General features: G+C 39.8%; 1 protein-coding gene and 1 long non-coding RNA gene across 7 annotated transcripts; one reads left to right on the forward strand and one right to left on the reverse strand.

Moving 5' to 3' along the window:
* Window positions 1–357: 357 nt before the first annotated feature.
* Window positions 358–13870, reverse strand: LOC111251661 (organic cation transporter protein-like). 6 transcript variants are annotated; one of them, XM_022808435.2, is made up of 8 exons: window positions 12363–13870; window positions 10056–10314; window positions 8981–9149; window positions 8671–8815; window positions 6146–6200; window positions 3658–3819; window positions 1870–2051; window positions 358–979 (listed from the first exon to the last, which is right to left on the reverse strand). In XM_022808435.2, the coding sequence occupies exons 1-8, from the start codon at window positions 12651–12653 to the stop codon at window positions 764–766; spliced, it is 1479 nt and encodes a 492-aa protein (XP_022664170.1). In that variant the 5' UTR covers window positions 12654–13870; the 3' UTR covers window positions 358–763. The 6 variants fall into 6 exon arrangements, with proteins under 6 accessions (XP_022664170.1, XP_022664169.1, XP_022664171.1 ...); XM_022808434.2 differs by having other exon boundaries at window positions 3658–3872; window positions 6115–6200; window positions 12363–13869; XM_022808436.2 differs by having other exon boundaries at window positions 3658–3872; window positions 6115–6200; window positions 12951–13868.
* Window positions 6196–12122, forward strand: LOC147755450 (uncharacterized). Its single transcript, XR_015327854.1, has 2 exons — window positions 6196–7592; window positions 9986–12122. It is a non-coding gene; the product is annotated as an uncharacterized LOC147755450 (long non-coding RNA).
* Window positions 13871–14163: the final 293 nt, after the last annotated feature.

Below are 14163 nucleotides of genomic sequence, written 5' to 3' on the forward strand. Positions count from 1 at the left end.
GATCAGCATAACTGATCCAAGACATATCTCATTGCATTATATAGTTATAACGTTACGAAGGGATGCTCGAAGGTCGAATACGTTGATTCCTGCTTCTGTTATTATTAAGCAGTACGTTACGTCGCGATCCTGCATGTTACGGCACCGCCGACCCTTCGAGAAAGCTGCATGTATATATAATTTATTTTTTAATTCAAATTTTTAAAAGTCTACGCTAGTTGAGTTATTGATGTCTAGTGCTGAGAACTACCGCTAGCTGAAACGGATAGTATCTATGTCTGAGATAAACAATTTGCATCCGTTTTCCACATTTTCTATTCTGATCGTCCCGGAGATAAATAACGCGAGGCACGCTGATTGTGGCTTTTATCTATTACAATAACGTATCTCGATTTACTATTAAATCTGTGATTTAAACCTCTTGCCCATCTCTTGATTACATTGTAAATCACTTAATGAAGAGGAACAACGCTTCTTTTTTACAACAATTTGTAGTACTTCGCTTTTAAAAATCCAGTTATGACAACGAACGTCGCATATAACATAAGCAGTACGTTCTGTTAGAGATAAATAATCTTTATTCGTCTGCCACCACTGAAACATAATCTAGCATCTTCTCCTATAAGCTCATATGCTAAAGCAACTTTTTCTCCTTGGATGAATGCATAAGGATGTCCTGTACATAGGAAATCATCGGTATAGATCTATGCTACCAAATGTATGCATATGTTTGTATTTATGCGGCCATCAAAATGCCTTGATCTTATCTGGTTTGTAAGCTACCCGTATTTTCGTTGGTCGACGCCATGGCAGCTCGAGGTTGTGAGACGGTCGAAGTCTTTGTATTGTCTTGCAATTTTAGCCGAACCTCTACCAGAGTGTCTGGTAAGTTTTCCTGTGACGTTTCCGGTAGTACCAACGACCAAAGATAGCCAGAGATTACAAGTACAGCGCAAACAACATTACGCCACCGTGAGTCCTGTCAGAAGCATCAGTGATCAGAGACCGACATCAATTAGGAACGGAATAATTAGTTATAAATTGTGATACACAACACTCTTTTCCTATATTTAACTAGTGTAAACAACGTAATGATTTATCTCTATCTTTGTGCTTTAACAACAACAACAGCTTGCCTGAAATTCAGTGACCATATGTGCTGTTATCATTATTCTATGTAAATGTTCGTACATTGAACTACTCCGCATGCACTTTAAACAAAGTCACATAGTTATGCTACATTTCCAACACTTTTAAGGCAGAACTGTATGTCTACCTTATTTTTCGACTATTCAGCTACCAATATAATATATAATAGGAGCGTGCAATGAAACGCTCTATATTTCCTGTTCCATGTGTGTTCACGTGAGATAACTTTCACTCGTATAGGATTATACAGTATCCTATTTGCGATGTCAGGATGTCCTCTGGGCTTCATCTTGACTTGTATGTCATACAGCAAGCGTATACAGCTTTACGGTTAACAAGTTTTCACGAGATAGAAATAGATTGGGGGTTACTACAGGACTTGTCGTACGTTTCCCTGGAAACAACACGGGCTGCAACGATTACTAGTCCTACTGACAAGCGTATTCAGCTGGAGTAATTATACCAATAGTGTATTTTTCATCTTACTCCTACTTTTCAAATAATAATTTCTTATAATAATATAAGTATTACTTATAATAAGACATTCGTCGTGAGAAAAACATACGGTGTTGCGCTGGCGATATCGCTATGTGAACCAATCAAAATAATGGAGTCCTAGCTCTCTTGGATAATAAGGACAAGCGAAAAAGACAAACGTTTGTGCGACATATAATAGTATATTTTACAATTGTCGAAAACAATTGGGTCCTTATTACTCACCAGCCGATTTATGAAAGGTGCAATGATAGCTCCGATTCGAGACATCGTGAGGGAGCTGCCAACGGCGAGAGCACGTACTTGTGTCGGAAAACACTCGGCCACGTGCACTACAAGCAACGTGAAAAGAACTTGCGATGCCCACTTACTAATCATAGCAAGCAACATCTCAATCCATGTGTAGCCTGTAGCAGTGAACAAAACCATGAGACAGATCGGAGGAAATCTTAACATGCTGTTTTATCTAACTTGAAGCAGTTTATAGTCAAATACGATCGGCGTTTCAACCTTAGGCAGCCACTCCTTGACCTTTTAGTCGGTGAGGGAAGCTGTCACAATTTTCAAGATCATCATTGGGGAAGATGTGTCACAATTGTCCAGCCAGCCATAACTAGGTTTCTAAACAGCTTCCTAATATAAGCGATAACGGTTTAGCTCCTAGGTTGAAAAGACTTAAAGCTGTGTGGTCGAACTGGGTTCATTCGAAGTGCTATGCTAAAGAATTGGGCCATTTTTTTCATGTCAATAAAACTAACGTCGGTAGCAACCAATAAATCTTCCACTCAGTACAATAATAAGCAGTGCTTTAACTTTTGGGTAATGGGTAGCACAAAAAACCGTTCTACACCTTTACGGCCATCTCATTTTAATGCCTACTTCAAACGCACATCCTGTATTTAGTCAATTAAAAGTGCTTCAACTTGAAAGAGAGATATTATTATTGTATGCGCGTATTAAGTCGACGTATTAGTATGAACTATGTACAAACAAACGATGCCAACCGCAATTTATTTCAGTGTCACAAGATCAGTCATATTACATATTGACTCTAGAGTTAGCTGAAGTCGTTCGTTGACGACCGAAGATTTCATGGAAGAGTGTCGGTTGCTGTTTCTGATTGCTAAACTTGAGCACCGTGTAATCCGAAAACGGTGGTCCATCTAATATCATAGCTCGCGTTAATTTTGACTGTTTTCTCTTCAAGTCCGTGTGAAATGACAACTTCTTCTGTGTTCAGTTATCTTTACATCCTTTACTCATGGACGATCTTCGACCCCCACGGGTAAAAGCTCTAAATACTGCAATAACACTTGTCTTGAACTCAGGATATCGCTTGGCAGTTGTCCCCAGAAGATGGCGTCTAAAACACGTGTCCCGTTCTCCTGCTTTTTCGTTCCCTCACCGTTACGGTCTCTACCTGTTACGAACCGTGAGCGATTGACAAAATGCCAGGCGTTTTCCTGCCGTACGCGGCTCAGTTTCCCACTGACGGTGTAGTCCTTCAAGATTTTATGGTGATGAAAAAACAGCGGATGAGTAGCGGGACTATTTCATGAGAGTAAAGCGATGCTACAAGGGCATTGTACCCTTAAGACACTTAGTTGCAGAGAGGCAAAATATGAGTCACGTGACGCGGATGCAAGCACTGATAGCAATGGCCAGGTGAACTACCACCGATTATAATGTAATTATTATTGTTTATATAATTATTACTAGCAAACTGAGTTTTTTTTTTCTTCCGGCCCTATACATATATGTGTATCCTATGAACTCGTTCTACTCAACATGTAACGGAACTTTCTGCACCGCATTATTCATTCAGCGTGCACGCAACATTTAGTACAAAACCACAACTAAACACAATCAACTCACAAGTGAGACCATTAATCAGAATAGACTATTTTACTTCGTCGACTGCACTACGTACGGGCACAATGATTGTAGTGGCAATTATATACAACTGAATAAGATGTGTGTGTCTGTTGCAACGTAATGGTCTGGTAAACAAACCTGGCGGAAGACATGCGAGTCCAATCGATGCTAGCAACGACGGAAGATAGAGAAACAAGTAAAGAACTCTTCGTCTAAGCTTCTTCAGAGTGATATAGCAGACTGGAATGAGCGGTAGTTCAAGGAGACCCGATACGAACAAGTTCAGATGAGGATTTGTTCCTATGTCGACGATCAAAAAAATTAGCGAATAGTACAACAGGATGGATACGGCGCTGGAAAAAGTATCAGCAACATACATACCGGAGTGTTAAATAAAAACAAACATTAAATTGATCAACTCGTAATAGTTATAGTATGTAGAATAGGTTACATTATTTTTCTTTGAATTTACGTGGACTTTTCTCTGCTTTCACGCATGCTGGTGCTCTCGAGAAGGCTGTTTTCGCAAGAGGACAGCCCATTTTGAAGTGATAACTCGTCTGCCTAAAATAGTTCGTATGTGCGCTCAAATCAAACTTCAACGGAAGCCCAATATATGCACCAAAATGATACCTGCTTATCACATATTTACAACATACTGTCATCACTTCGTTGGTCTTGAATGATCTGGTTCTGTACGGAACCCTTTCTATACGGATCAAAAACAACTTGTCTGGCACACGTTGGCCAGTCACAACGCTAATCAGTGATGGCAACTAGGGTAATCTTTCCTACCGACCTGCTGGTTGCTTCATACAACCTTTGAGTAGCGCGTTATCTGGCCTTGGTATTCATCAAGAATCCAAGACCAGGTAAAGGCGCCGATTGAAATTGTATAAACAGCAGACGATTTCTCCTTATTTTCGAGAGACCTCTCGTCGTTTGCAGCTCATCCGCGTTGCTTACATATCAGAGCAATCCACGCCTCGGGCCGAATTGGCGGCACCGACGATCCTTTGTGCCTTCTCATTGGGCAACTGTCTTTTTATGGCCGTCGGAATTACTGGAGTCGATAAAAGTCAGAGGGAGCTTGCAAGCTAGCCGGCACAATGGCTCACCCTGGGTGTTTCATCCATGGGAGAGACAAAAACTCATAGAAAGATAACATGCTACCAGACATACACAAACATATTTTCATACTTGGGTGCTCCTAGATCAAATCGAATTAGACTGGGTAGTTGCGCTTTCGTTCGAGACAAACATCTGTATGCGCTCATAAAAAATACACCGAAAAAAAAAATCTAGTAATTAAATGGGGCGACTTGACTAGCTTTGTCAAAAATGAGACTGCGATGATTATACACGAATCAGAGAACAGGGAAGAGCGCAACGGAGCGGAATAAGGGTAGATATAGAGCCACATAAAAAGTCCAATGGTATAACATACGTTAAAACCGATAAAACTGGCAACAGGTCAACACAGAATTCACTAGCATTGTGGCCTTGATTACGATGATACGACACATTCAAGTGTGTCAATTGTAAAAAAATACAAATAAGTCTGGTTTATAAGATCTCTTGAAGACTAGTCATCGAAGGCACCAGGCACATGCTCAATGACGCTCTGTTCGTTAAAACCAAGGTGATCTTTTAACTTGGTCGTGTTTTTCGTAAGTAACGGATAATTCAAGATTCGTAGTCGGAATATATATACTTGCAAAGCACTTAAATTTCATTAAATTCAAGATAAACTTTGTCAGGATGCTCGTCGGAACGAACATCCGTCCGTTTTTCGGCTTTTCTGATCAGCAAGAGAAAATTAAAACAAGCGGACAACAGTGTATTGTTTACTTCAATCAGCTGGCTATTATGCAATGCTGTCATGCGCAACAATCTTTAATAAAATCTTCAATTTTTTTTTCCAAACCCGCAGTCGACGTTATTGCCAGCCTTTATGTGGCTTCAAAAATTCGAAGAACACTTCAGTGAAATAGATGTGAGGAATTTCAATTGAGGTTAGATTGAAGGGGATCGAGAATTCATTAAGATATTTGAGAAAAACCATTTTGATACGCTTGCTTTTTCCGTATGCGAGAAATCAGAGTATCAATTGCCGATCTGCTTAAAACTTTGCAGGTTTTGAACTTTCTGACCGATTTGAGACCTTGCATTTTTTCAAAGTTTGGCCTGCTATCGGCCCACAATTAAATTCCGCTGAATTTTTTTTTACGCTGCGTATTTCGACAACACGACGATGATAGCTGGATGAGTAAACAATTGTTTCAGCACCCATTCACAAAATATAATCATAAATAAATTGGATTGATCGCGGAAGCGGATCTACGATTCGAAACGAAGTCCTTTGAAAAAATTGGGCGATATGCTGTGTTCATACGGGTGCTTGAACTGTCTGTAGACTACTAAATAACAATAGCGGGTTTGTTGAAAACACTTTTAGAAAATGACCATTCCACTAAAGCCGCTGCTTGCTTTGAACGTACTCGCAAAAAACATAGCAAACTGTTTCAACCATTAGCTCGACTTGTTCTCCTAACAACAATGGGGTTTCCTAGAATTAAAAATAAAAAGACTTACAATTGCACGTAAAATGAGCAGGCCATCTTACCAAGGCTCCATTCACGGAACAAATCGACGACACTGGCTTTACTAGTAACAGTTTCCTGAAATAGAATTATTAAGGCCCACGTGTTAGATTTTTAGTTTCGCAATATTTTGACAGAAGTTACAGCGCGTTATTTTATATGGTGTTCTATACGCACCAAAAATGCCTCAGCGCTAGATGATCTATATGTAGCACATATCATTGTGCTGTCAACGGAGCTAGAACTCTCGATGTAAACCTAATCGTGTATCTTCAGAGGCTCGCATCTTGAGAATCATTTATGGACGCTACCGATATTTTTTCAGGAAAACCCATTAGTCAAAAAGCATAAACTTAAAAGGTGTGTCCGAATTCGAGACCGCCTACAAGATACATTCAAAGGATTTCATAGTCTCTTTATTTTCCTTATAACTTCTAAATTAATTTAAGCGATTTAATCACACACGGCAGAGTGTTTACAGATTGGAGCTGCTTTCAGTTGCCCATATGATCGTAGGAAAACAAAGCACACGATCGGTTAAGTAATACGGATGATAAAAGAAGTTACATTACAATATTGTGTCGAATAAAGGTAAGTTTAAACTTGTTTGTATCGGTCTACTAATAATTTGCGAATGATGCTCTCAATTATTCAAATAGCTTTCACAGTGAACAGCTCGCGGGTCTTTTTTATGACAAAAAAAAAGTTCGGTCATAGTATAAATCTAATTATAGACCGAACTTTTAATTGCGATGGAGAACTTTATTAATTGCATGATTGGCTGTAATTTACTGTGACTGCTATTGAGTACAGTACAGCGATCAACTCGAAATGGATGTACCGAAAGTAAAGATTAGTTACCACAAACAAAATCTAATTGATATCGAAAGTGGAAGTTCGGCACCATTTACGTTCAGGCAAACCGCCGTAGATACTCTTTCGTTTATGTTGATTTCAATACTACCTGAACGTACGTACCGCACTAACCGCACGAAACCTAAAAAAGTAAGCAGCTCAAGCGGGAAAGTCGTACGCGCTACATAGATAAAGGAACATGAAATACTAACTGCTTTGCCAGCGTTTTTACCTATTCAGCGGTGGATTGCGTCTTGCTTCTTCACAGATAACCAGTTGACAACACTGGATTTAGCCGGCTTTTGGAAAGATCAATATATTCATTGCACAGACATACATGCAGAATATATCATACCCCCGTATCTGTCAATGAAACTTAACTATTTAATTAAAGTTTGTAATTTTTCCAGTCAAAAAAATACTAACTGTAACATAATGTGGTCTTATCTAAAACTGTCAGACATTTTCGATATAGAAGGTTCTCAACGAAAGTTGTTTTAACTAGATCTTGTGTGTTTTTTTGACCGACCCTCCTGCCCTATTGTACCTTGGAGCTTGCGTTGTACGCGACTGCGAGAGCTATGAAAAGCGCCTACTCAGCGTAACCTCGATAGCGTAAGTTGGTAAAACTTAGTAAAACTGTATTTGAACGTACTTATTACGATTGCAACATACATATTATATAATTTCTGTGGTAGATATTTGGTATTATCTATGCTGAACGAATTAGATTGGTGGGACAAGGTTTAGATCTACGTATTTAACTTATGAATGTCCTAATTGCATATTTATTTATACGTAAATAAGTTAAGAGCAAGGCTGATACGCACGTTGTTACGTATTATATAGATGGCAAGCATATACCAATGGGAACGGCTAATGGCTACATAGACATAATCTTTTAATGGACCGCCAACTGTGCGTAACACTGTCAGAATATCTCCCGATCCGATGGACCTACATCGGATAGTTTATCTTATTTATCAGTTATCTTATTTAAACCTTTCATTTAAGATCAGAAAAGGGATTAGGCGTACTGGCAGAACTAATATCTGTCGCTCAGATAAGCACGCTCGATACTACACGTATATCTCAGGGTGATATACGTCCGTATATGCAGAACCACTAGCGTAATCTTTGCTAGCTATAATTAGAGCTCAATAGAACAGTTCCATTTTACACGCAAGACTTCCTGTGAGTCTCTATACCATCGGCACGTTTTTCCATGTCATAGAATTAAAAAAAAAGTGAGCAACAATTCTAGTTCTAAGCTGCTAGCAGCTAGTTATCTTTATGACTAGTTATACGACTATCCCAAAATGAGCATCCTGAGAGGTATTTTACGCAGGTTTGTCTCCCAAAAAAAAAAAGATTACTGAGGTTTTACAGAGGACATCGTATCATCAAGCGCTATTCGCATCTCCCACTTTTGGCATAATAATAATAATAATACTATCTAACAAGAGAGGCTCGTTTTTTTATATCTTCTTACGAGCTGAATGCCATTAACATGTCGGAGTTTGACGGTCAAACTCAATTATTGAGTCGCTTATCGAGAAAGGGTATTGTCTTGAAACAGAAATGTATGATTAAATCTGTTATTCGCCAATTGATCGCTCTTTTATCCAGAATTATTCTGATTTTTTCAGTAGTACCATATAGGGACTACGGTTTTATATCAACGCTCTCTTACCTTGCCGCTTCTTCCGCGTAAAATTTTTTCGACCTTGTTCACGTAGTCCTTGATCTCATTCATTTGCCCAATTTTCAAAAGGAGTTTTCGAGCTCGTTCAATATGGCCATTAGCGACTAACCAACGCGGGGATTCATCACACCATCTAAAATAACGGATCATTTTTTTTTTTTTTTTTTACTATTATAAATAGATCTGATTGCCAGTGCAAAAAAGACGATTTTTTTTACTCTCTAGAAATCATAGTTTTCTATAGTCTTCCATTGTGACTCAAACTTAAGTTTCACGTTTACTGGCTCCCTTGACTTACATGCAAAGGGCTAAGATAATTAACACCGGTCCAACAAGGGATATTTGCAGATATCGCCAGTCAGTTAGCATGTAGGTGAAGAGCGGAAAGATTGATATCCCGATGATCCAGCCGAATTCTTCGCATGTTGTAACAAAGGCGCGTTGAGAAGGCCCTACGGATTCCATGGCTAATCCGCAAAGATAAGCATGTTTAATATTACTATGGGTTGAACTAGGAAGTACGATTTCAACTGGAATACGCAATGATTGAACTTGTTCCCATCTATTTTGAGCTGTTCTTTTCCTTGCTGCTGCTGCTGCCGCCGCTGCTTAAGGTTTCTTTAAAAGTTTTCTAGAAATTTCAAACTAACCTAAACAGCCGCGTCATCGACGCGTGTGTTACACGTCAGCGTATTGCGCAATAGCCTACTCTTAATATACTAGATCCCCATAAAGCTGGCATAGATCCGTTTGCTTTGACTATGTGTTTTCGTTGGGGAGATTATAGCATTAATGTTGTATTTTGACAAATCGTCTCACTGGCAAAACTCGCAGTGAACGAGGCCCGGTTTTTTGCGCATCGGCGTAATAACGTACTTAAACTTTTTTTTCTTTTCTTTTTTTTTTTTTTTTTTTCGAAGTGCTTTTCGTAAACTTTTTTTTTGTCTGTATTTAATTTTGCTACCTCACTAGAGAATCAAATGCACAGCAGGATGTACTACCCGGGTTTTCGGAAGAATTAATGATCTTTCTAGTTTCCTGTTTAAATGATAATGGTGCTCTCTTAGAATAGATCCTGTCGGTAAATAAACCTTTCTGACCCACGGAGATACCAGGCGTCCTAATGAAAGCTGTATATTTCTACGGGCTCGTTGAGGTTTTTACAGAAACATGTGAAGAACGAACGTTTTTTTTTCTAGTTATATGAAACATTAGTGTAAAAGACTGAAACTGTTTATTGACGAAGCCAAAAGCATAGTATTAACTGGTGTGTATATCTTTTCCCCTATGAATCTCATTACAGTGGAAGGCTTCGCTCCGACCGTAAGATGCCCGCTATGAGATGTTCTTTAAGAAGCCCAAATGCAACGTACTCATTGCGAACGGTATATTCTGCATGCCTCCGTAGCCACACGCTGCCAAAAAGGTGAGAGCCAGGATCCAGTTGAAGTTGGGTGATGCGATAAGCGCGAGGTTAAATGCAACTTGAAAGAAAACACAGACGAATATGAGCAGGCGTCGTCCGAACCAATCCGAGAGATGCGAAAACACGAAGTTGCCCACCATCAAGCCAGCCATTAGAACACTGCGGTGTACTGAATTCATAAGGTCATCGTCGCATACGGTATGGTACTAAGCGACAAAAGAAAAATGGCAAGCAATGTAATTTTATTGCACGCTAATTTCAAATAGAAATGTAACACTATTGGTTTAAGCATTTCAATAATATAAAACGAGAAATATTGCCACATTGCTAGATTGCCAGTTACTATCATAGAAATATCGCATCGCTTCGACAAGCATAGCGATGTCATACATACTATGGAAGTCTGTTTTGTCCTATAATTTATATACATATATATATATATATATATATATATATATATATATATATATGACTACTGTTGATATAATGTTCTTGAATATGTCTTCTTGATCTATAGTATATATGAATTTCCCACCTCCCTTGAGCAAATCGAATTCATTGAAGATGCTACGATTTCCTCAAGCAGCGCATTACTTCAAAACTCACGTATATATATATATATATATATATATATATATATATATATATATGCAATCGTAAAACACAAGGTGTGTGTGTGCGATTGTGCATATTCTTTAGTATGCTGGTATGAAACGGCTCCTGATAAAGCCTACGTATAGACGATAAGCGTGGCAAAATGCAATTTTTTCGCTTTTAGAGTAGCAGCCAACTTGTTCGACGCTAGGCTCAAGTTAACCTACTGTAGATAATTCAGGCTAGAGGCTTTTATTTATGTTTTTCAGCCAGTGCTAATGGAACGCCCAACTACAGCATTTTATAAAGTCTGATACAGATCAATGTAGTCCTATTGAAAATTCTGATACCAACTGAAACTGAACAGGAATTCGACATAGCTAATTGTCGTAGTAACATAAAAACAACGCAATTAACAAAGTTCCTGTACGATTACAAACCCAAGTCTCATAAATCTGAAAGAAGAAAATGGATATTTACAAACTGCAAACCAGCTGTGCGTCCCGACGCACCAATATCAAAAAAAACCTCAAAACTTGCCGATATTTTAGCTACCTGCTCCACCAATGACCAGCTGTTATCACGCTGCCTTTGTTGGCCTTCGTTCATGATGTCTTACAATACGTGCTGTTCCACAGTGTTGAACAGCACGCATTGTAAGACCTTTGCGCGAACTGCTTTTCTTCCAAACCCAGCTAAACAATCAAGCGGAAATGTTTCTCGTAAATCCACTACTACTGATAACAGCAACTGTTACGAAGGTCAAAACAAATGGATAAGAAATACAAGACACTAACATAGGCACATGAGGCCCATCGCCAAGCCTACTATCGTATACCTCACGTGTAATCGATGGGCCTCATTGTGAGGTTTCCGTGTTAAGATGAAGCTTCTCTATGGCACGACTCAAATTTTTAGTTACCTAGAGTGTGAATGGATATATATTATACGTAGCCGTGACCACTTTTTGTGCAAAACTTGTAGCAAAGAGATGAGGATCAAGCTTAGAGGATCACTGAGAGCGTTACCTAAAGACCGATCCAATCAAAAAGGCTACCTTGATACACTACAGATAAATAACTGGAGCCAAGGTTGAAAAGACGGAAACGATATGTCGAGAATGCCAAGCTTCGACTCCCTGCAACTCTAGAATTTTTCTACGATCGCAAATTTATCTTAGTTGGCAAGACTTTGGCAGCTTGTATGCATCTGAAGATTAAAGACTGTTGAACAATTTGAATAGCGACATTAAATGTATCTTTGGAAGATCCTGGTCGATCGATGTAAACAGTATGTGTTCATGGGGTCAAGAATCGTCAGTGATTTTCCTCTGGAACTACCATTACCAAAGACAGTCTATCTAGATGATTTATAAATAATATATAGTTTATCTGAATATGAATAAACTTATTTCGACGCAGCTTTATGACTTTTGCATGGGCAGCCATTAATCTGCAATGCAGCAGCGAAAAACTTGCCAATCCGCATAATGTCCGTTTGCCGACCCATCATTATGTACATTGATAAGAAACATCATTTTCTCAGTCAATAACTTCATTATGCCGATTGAAAGTCTCCCGCCCTGCTGGCAGCGTTCGTTTTCTATAGAAATAGACAGCAGTAATTCAGAACTTATTATGTATAGATAAACATTGCTCACGTCCATCTGTAGGGTTCTTTTGAATTCGTGGGTATCGAATTGCCAATCCGTGCATTTCTCCACTACACCCGTTACGTTCAAGTAACATCGATTGTCCAGGCCACTTTCTATTGCCGCCGCTTCACTGTATGACAGATTTGAGCTATTCATCATGAAACAGGTATAATTTTGTTTTGTAGGGGCCATAAATGACGGAGCCATCACGAACCACGCATGCGGTACAGCAGCGTACGCGTTCAGTGCCAGAACAGCCCAATGCCATCGGCCGCGTTTCTCCAAAAAGTCATCCATGTTCACCTATTTCACTCCGAACTGTCTCGTTTTTTTGTAGTCAAAATAACTAGTGAATTTGTTGAACTATGCCGGTTTCGATTTGTCAGCCGTAGTATTCGATAGTACATTTACTCAAACAACGTCTCCTGGTCTAATTTTGTCAAAATTAATTCGTTCAAAATTTCCGCATCGGAAACGTATGTCGCTCTTTTGGCTAGTGGCAGTCTTAGGCATGTAGCACTATTTCTACCTGTAGTGCGAAAACACGTGTTGAATGATGGAAGATTTCGGAAGAATGAATAGTCGACACGATACCTCTCTGACGCAATTTTTAGCGTTAATCATCTCTGATTGGCAACGCACGAGGCACGCATCGAGGACCGATAAAAAGCACCGCTCGATCAATTTATGAGTTCAGCTTGCGTTATTGCAGCGAGTCTCTTGCGGTTTTCATGGGGGGTAACTGCGATTTCTTGCACCATAACACTATCCGCTGGTGTATAGTTGATAGCTGTTCGTTCCAGAACGGTTCAATAAAGCTGACACACGACATATTGCCTTTGGCAGTGTTACACCCAAAACAACTGCAGACAAGCCACACTAAAACTCTGAGGCTCAGTGAGCGCTAGTGAATGGACTGTAGTATGACTAATAGTCTCTATTGCACTATATACCCAGTTGTCTAAAGTTAGCTTACAATTCGAGAGAAAGGCGAACGTTATGGACCAGCGAGGTTGTCACAACTTGGCCAAACACTGGCCCTTCTTAGCTCTCAGCATTGTTCGTATTTCGTCGTTCAGAGCTGACGTCCAGGCAGAGCAAGACCGCTCTCTGACGAGATCGCCGCAAGCCGTTATACATTTGCCGCTGGTTCACCGCTTGCCACCGTGAAAGTTTCTTTCGGACAGAGTCGAGCGTTGCAGCAGCAGCAGCAGCAGCAGCAACGAGGACGGCGACGACCCACGACACCAGCTGTAATTACTCGCAGTGGGTTCATGGTCCTGATTACGAGAGTGGAAAGCTTTTGCGCGTGAGAGGTCACAAAATCTACCACTTGACAAAATGAGAGCACGAGTTCACAACGTCCACTGCTACAACCATTAATGAAAACACGATGGACACATAACAATACGCACTTTTTAAAAAAAAAAACAAAATTACTATGACCCTTGCCTTTGCGTGACATCACCTTACATATCGAAAACCTAAATCAAGCCTATTTATTATGCAATCGAACGAACCGGAACAACAACAGCAGCAGCAGCAGCAGCAGCTCAGGTGTTCACTGTTACAATGAGAACAACAGCGCCGACGTGCCCAGTGCTTGTAACCCGCCGGCCGATGAAAGGTAATGCGCCTAGGCAAGGCCAACGTCACCGTCATGGGTAGAGAAACGTAATTCGAAAAAGAACGTTACATTGAAAAGATTTACTGCAGCTTGTTTCTATGGATTGTAGTTATCAGCGAAGAATCGCATCGTATTACGCAACGCGCACCCAACAATGTTCACAGAGGCGTTCGCTCTAAT

This window comes from Varroa destructor, unplaced genomic scaffold (assembly GCF_002443255.2).
Source record: "Varroa destructor unplaced genomic scaffold, Vdes_3.0 BEIS01000005.1, whole genome shotgun sequence".
In the NCBI taxonomy this organism is placed as follows: Eukaryota; Metazoa; Arthropoda; class Arachnida; order Mesostigmata; family Varroidae; genus Varroa; species Varroa destructor.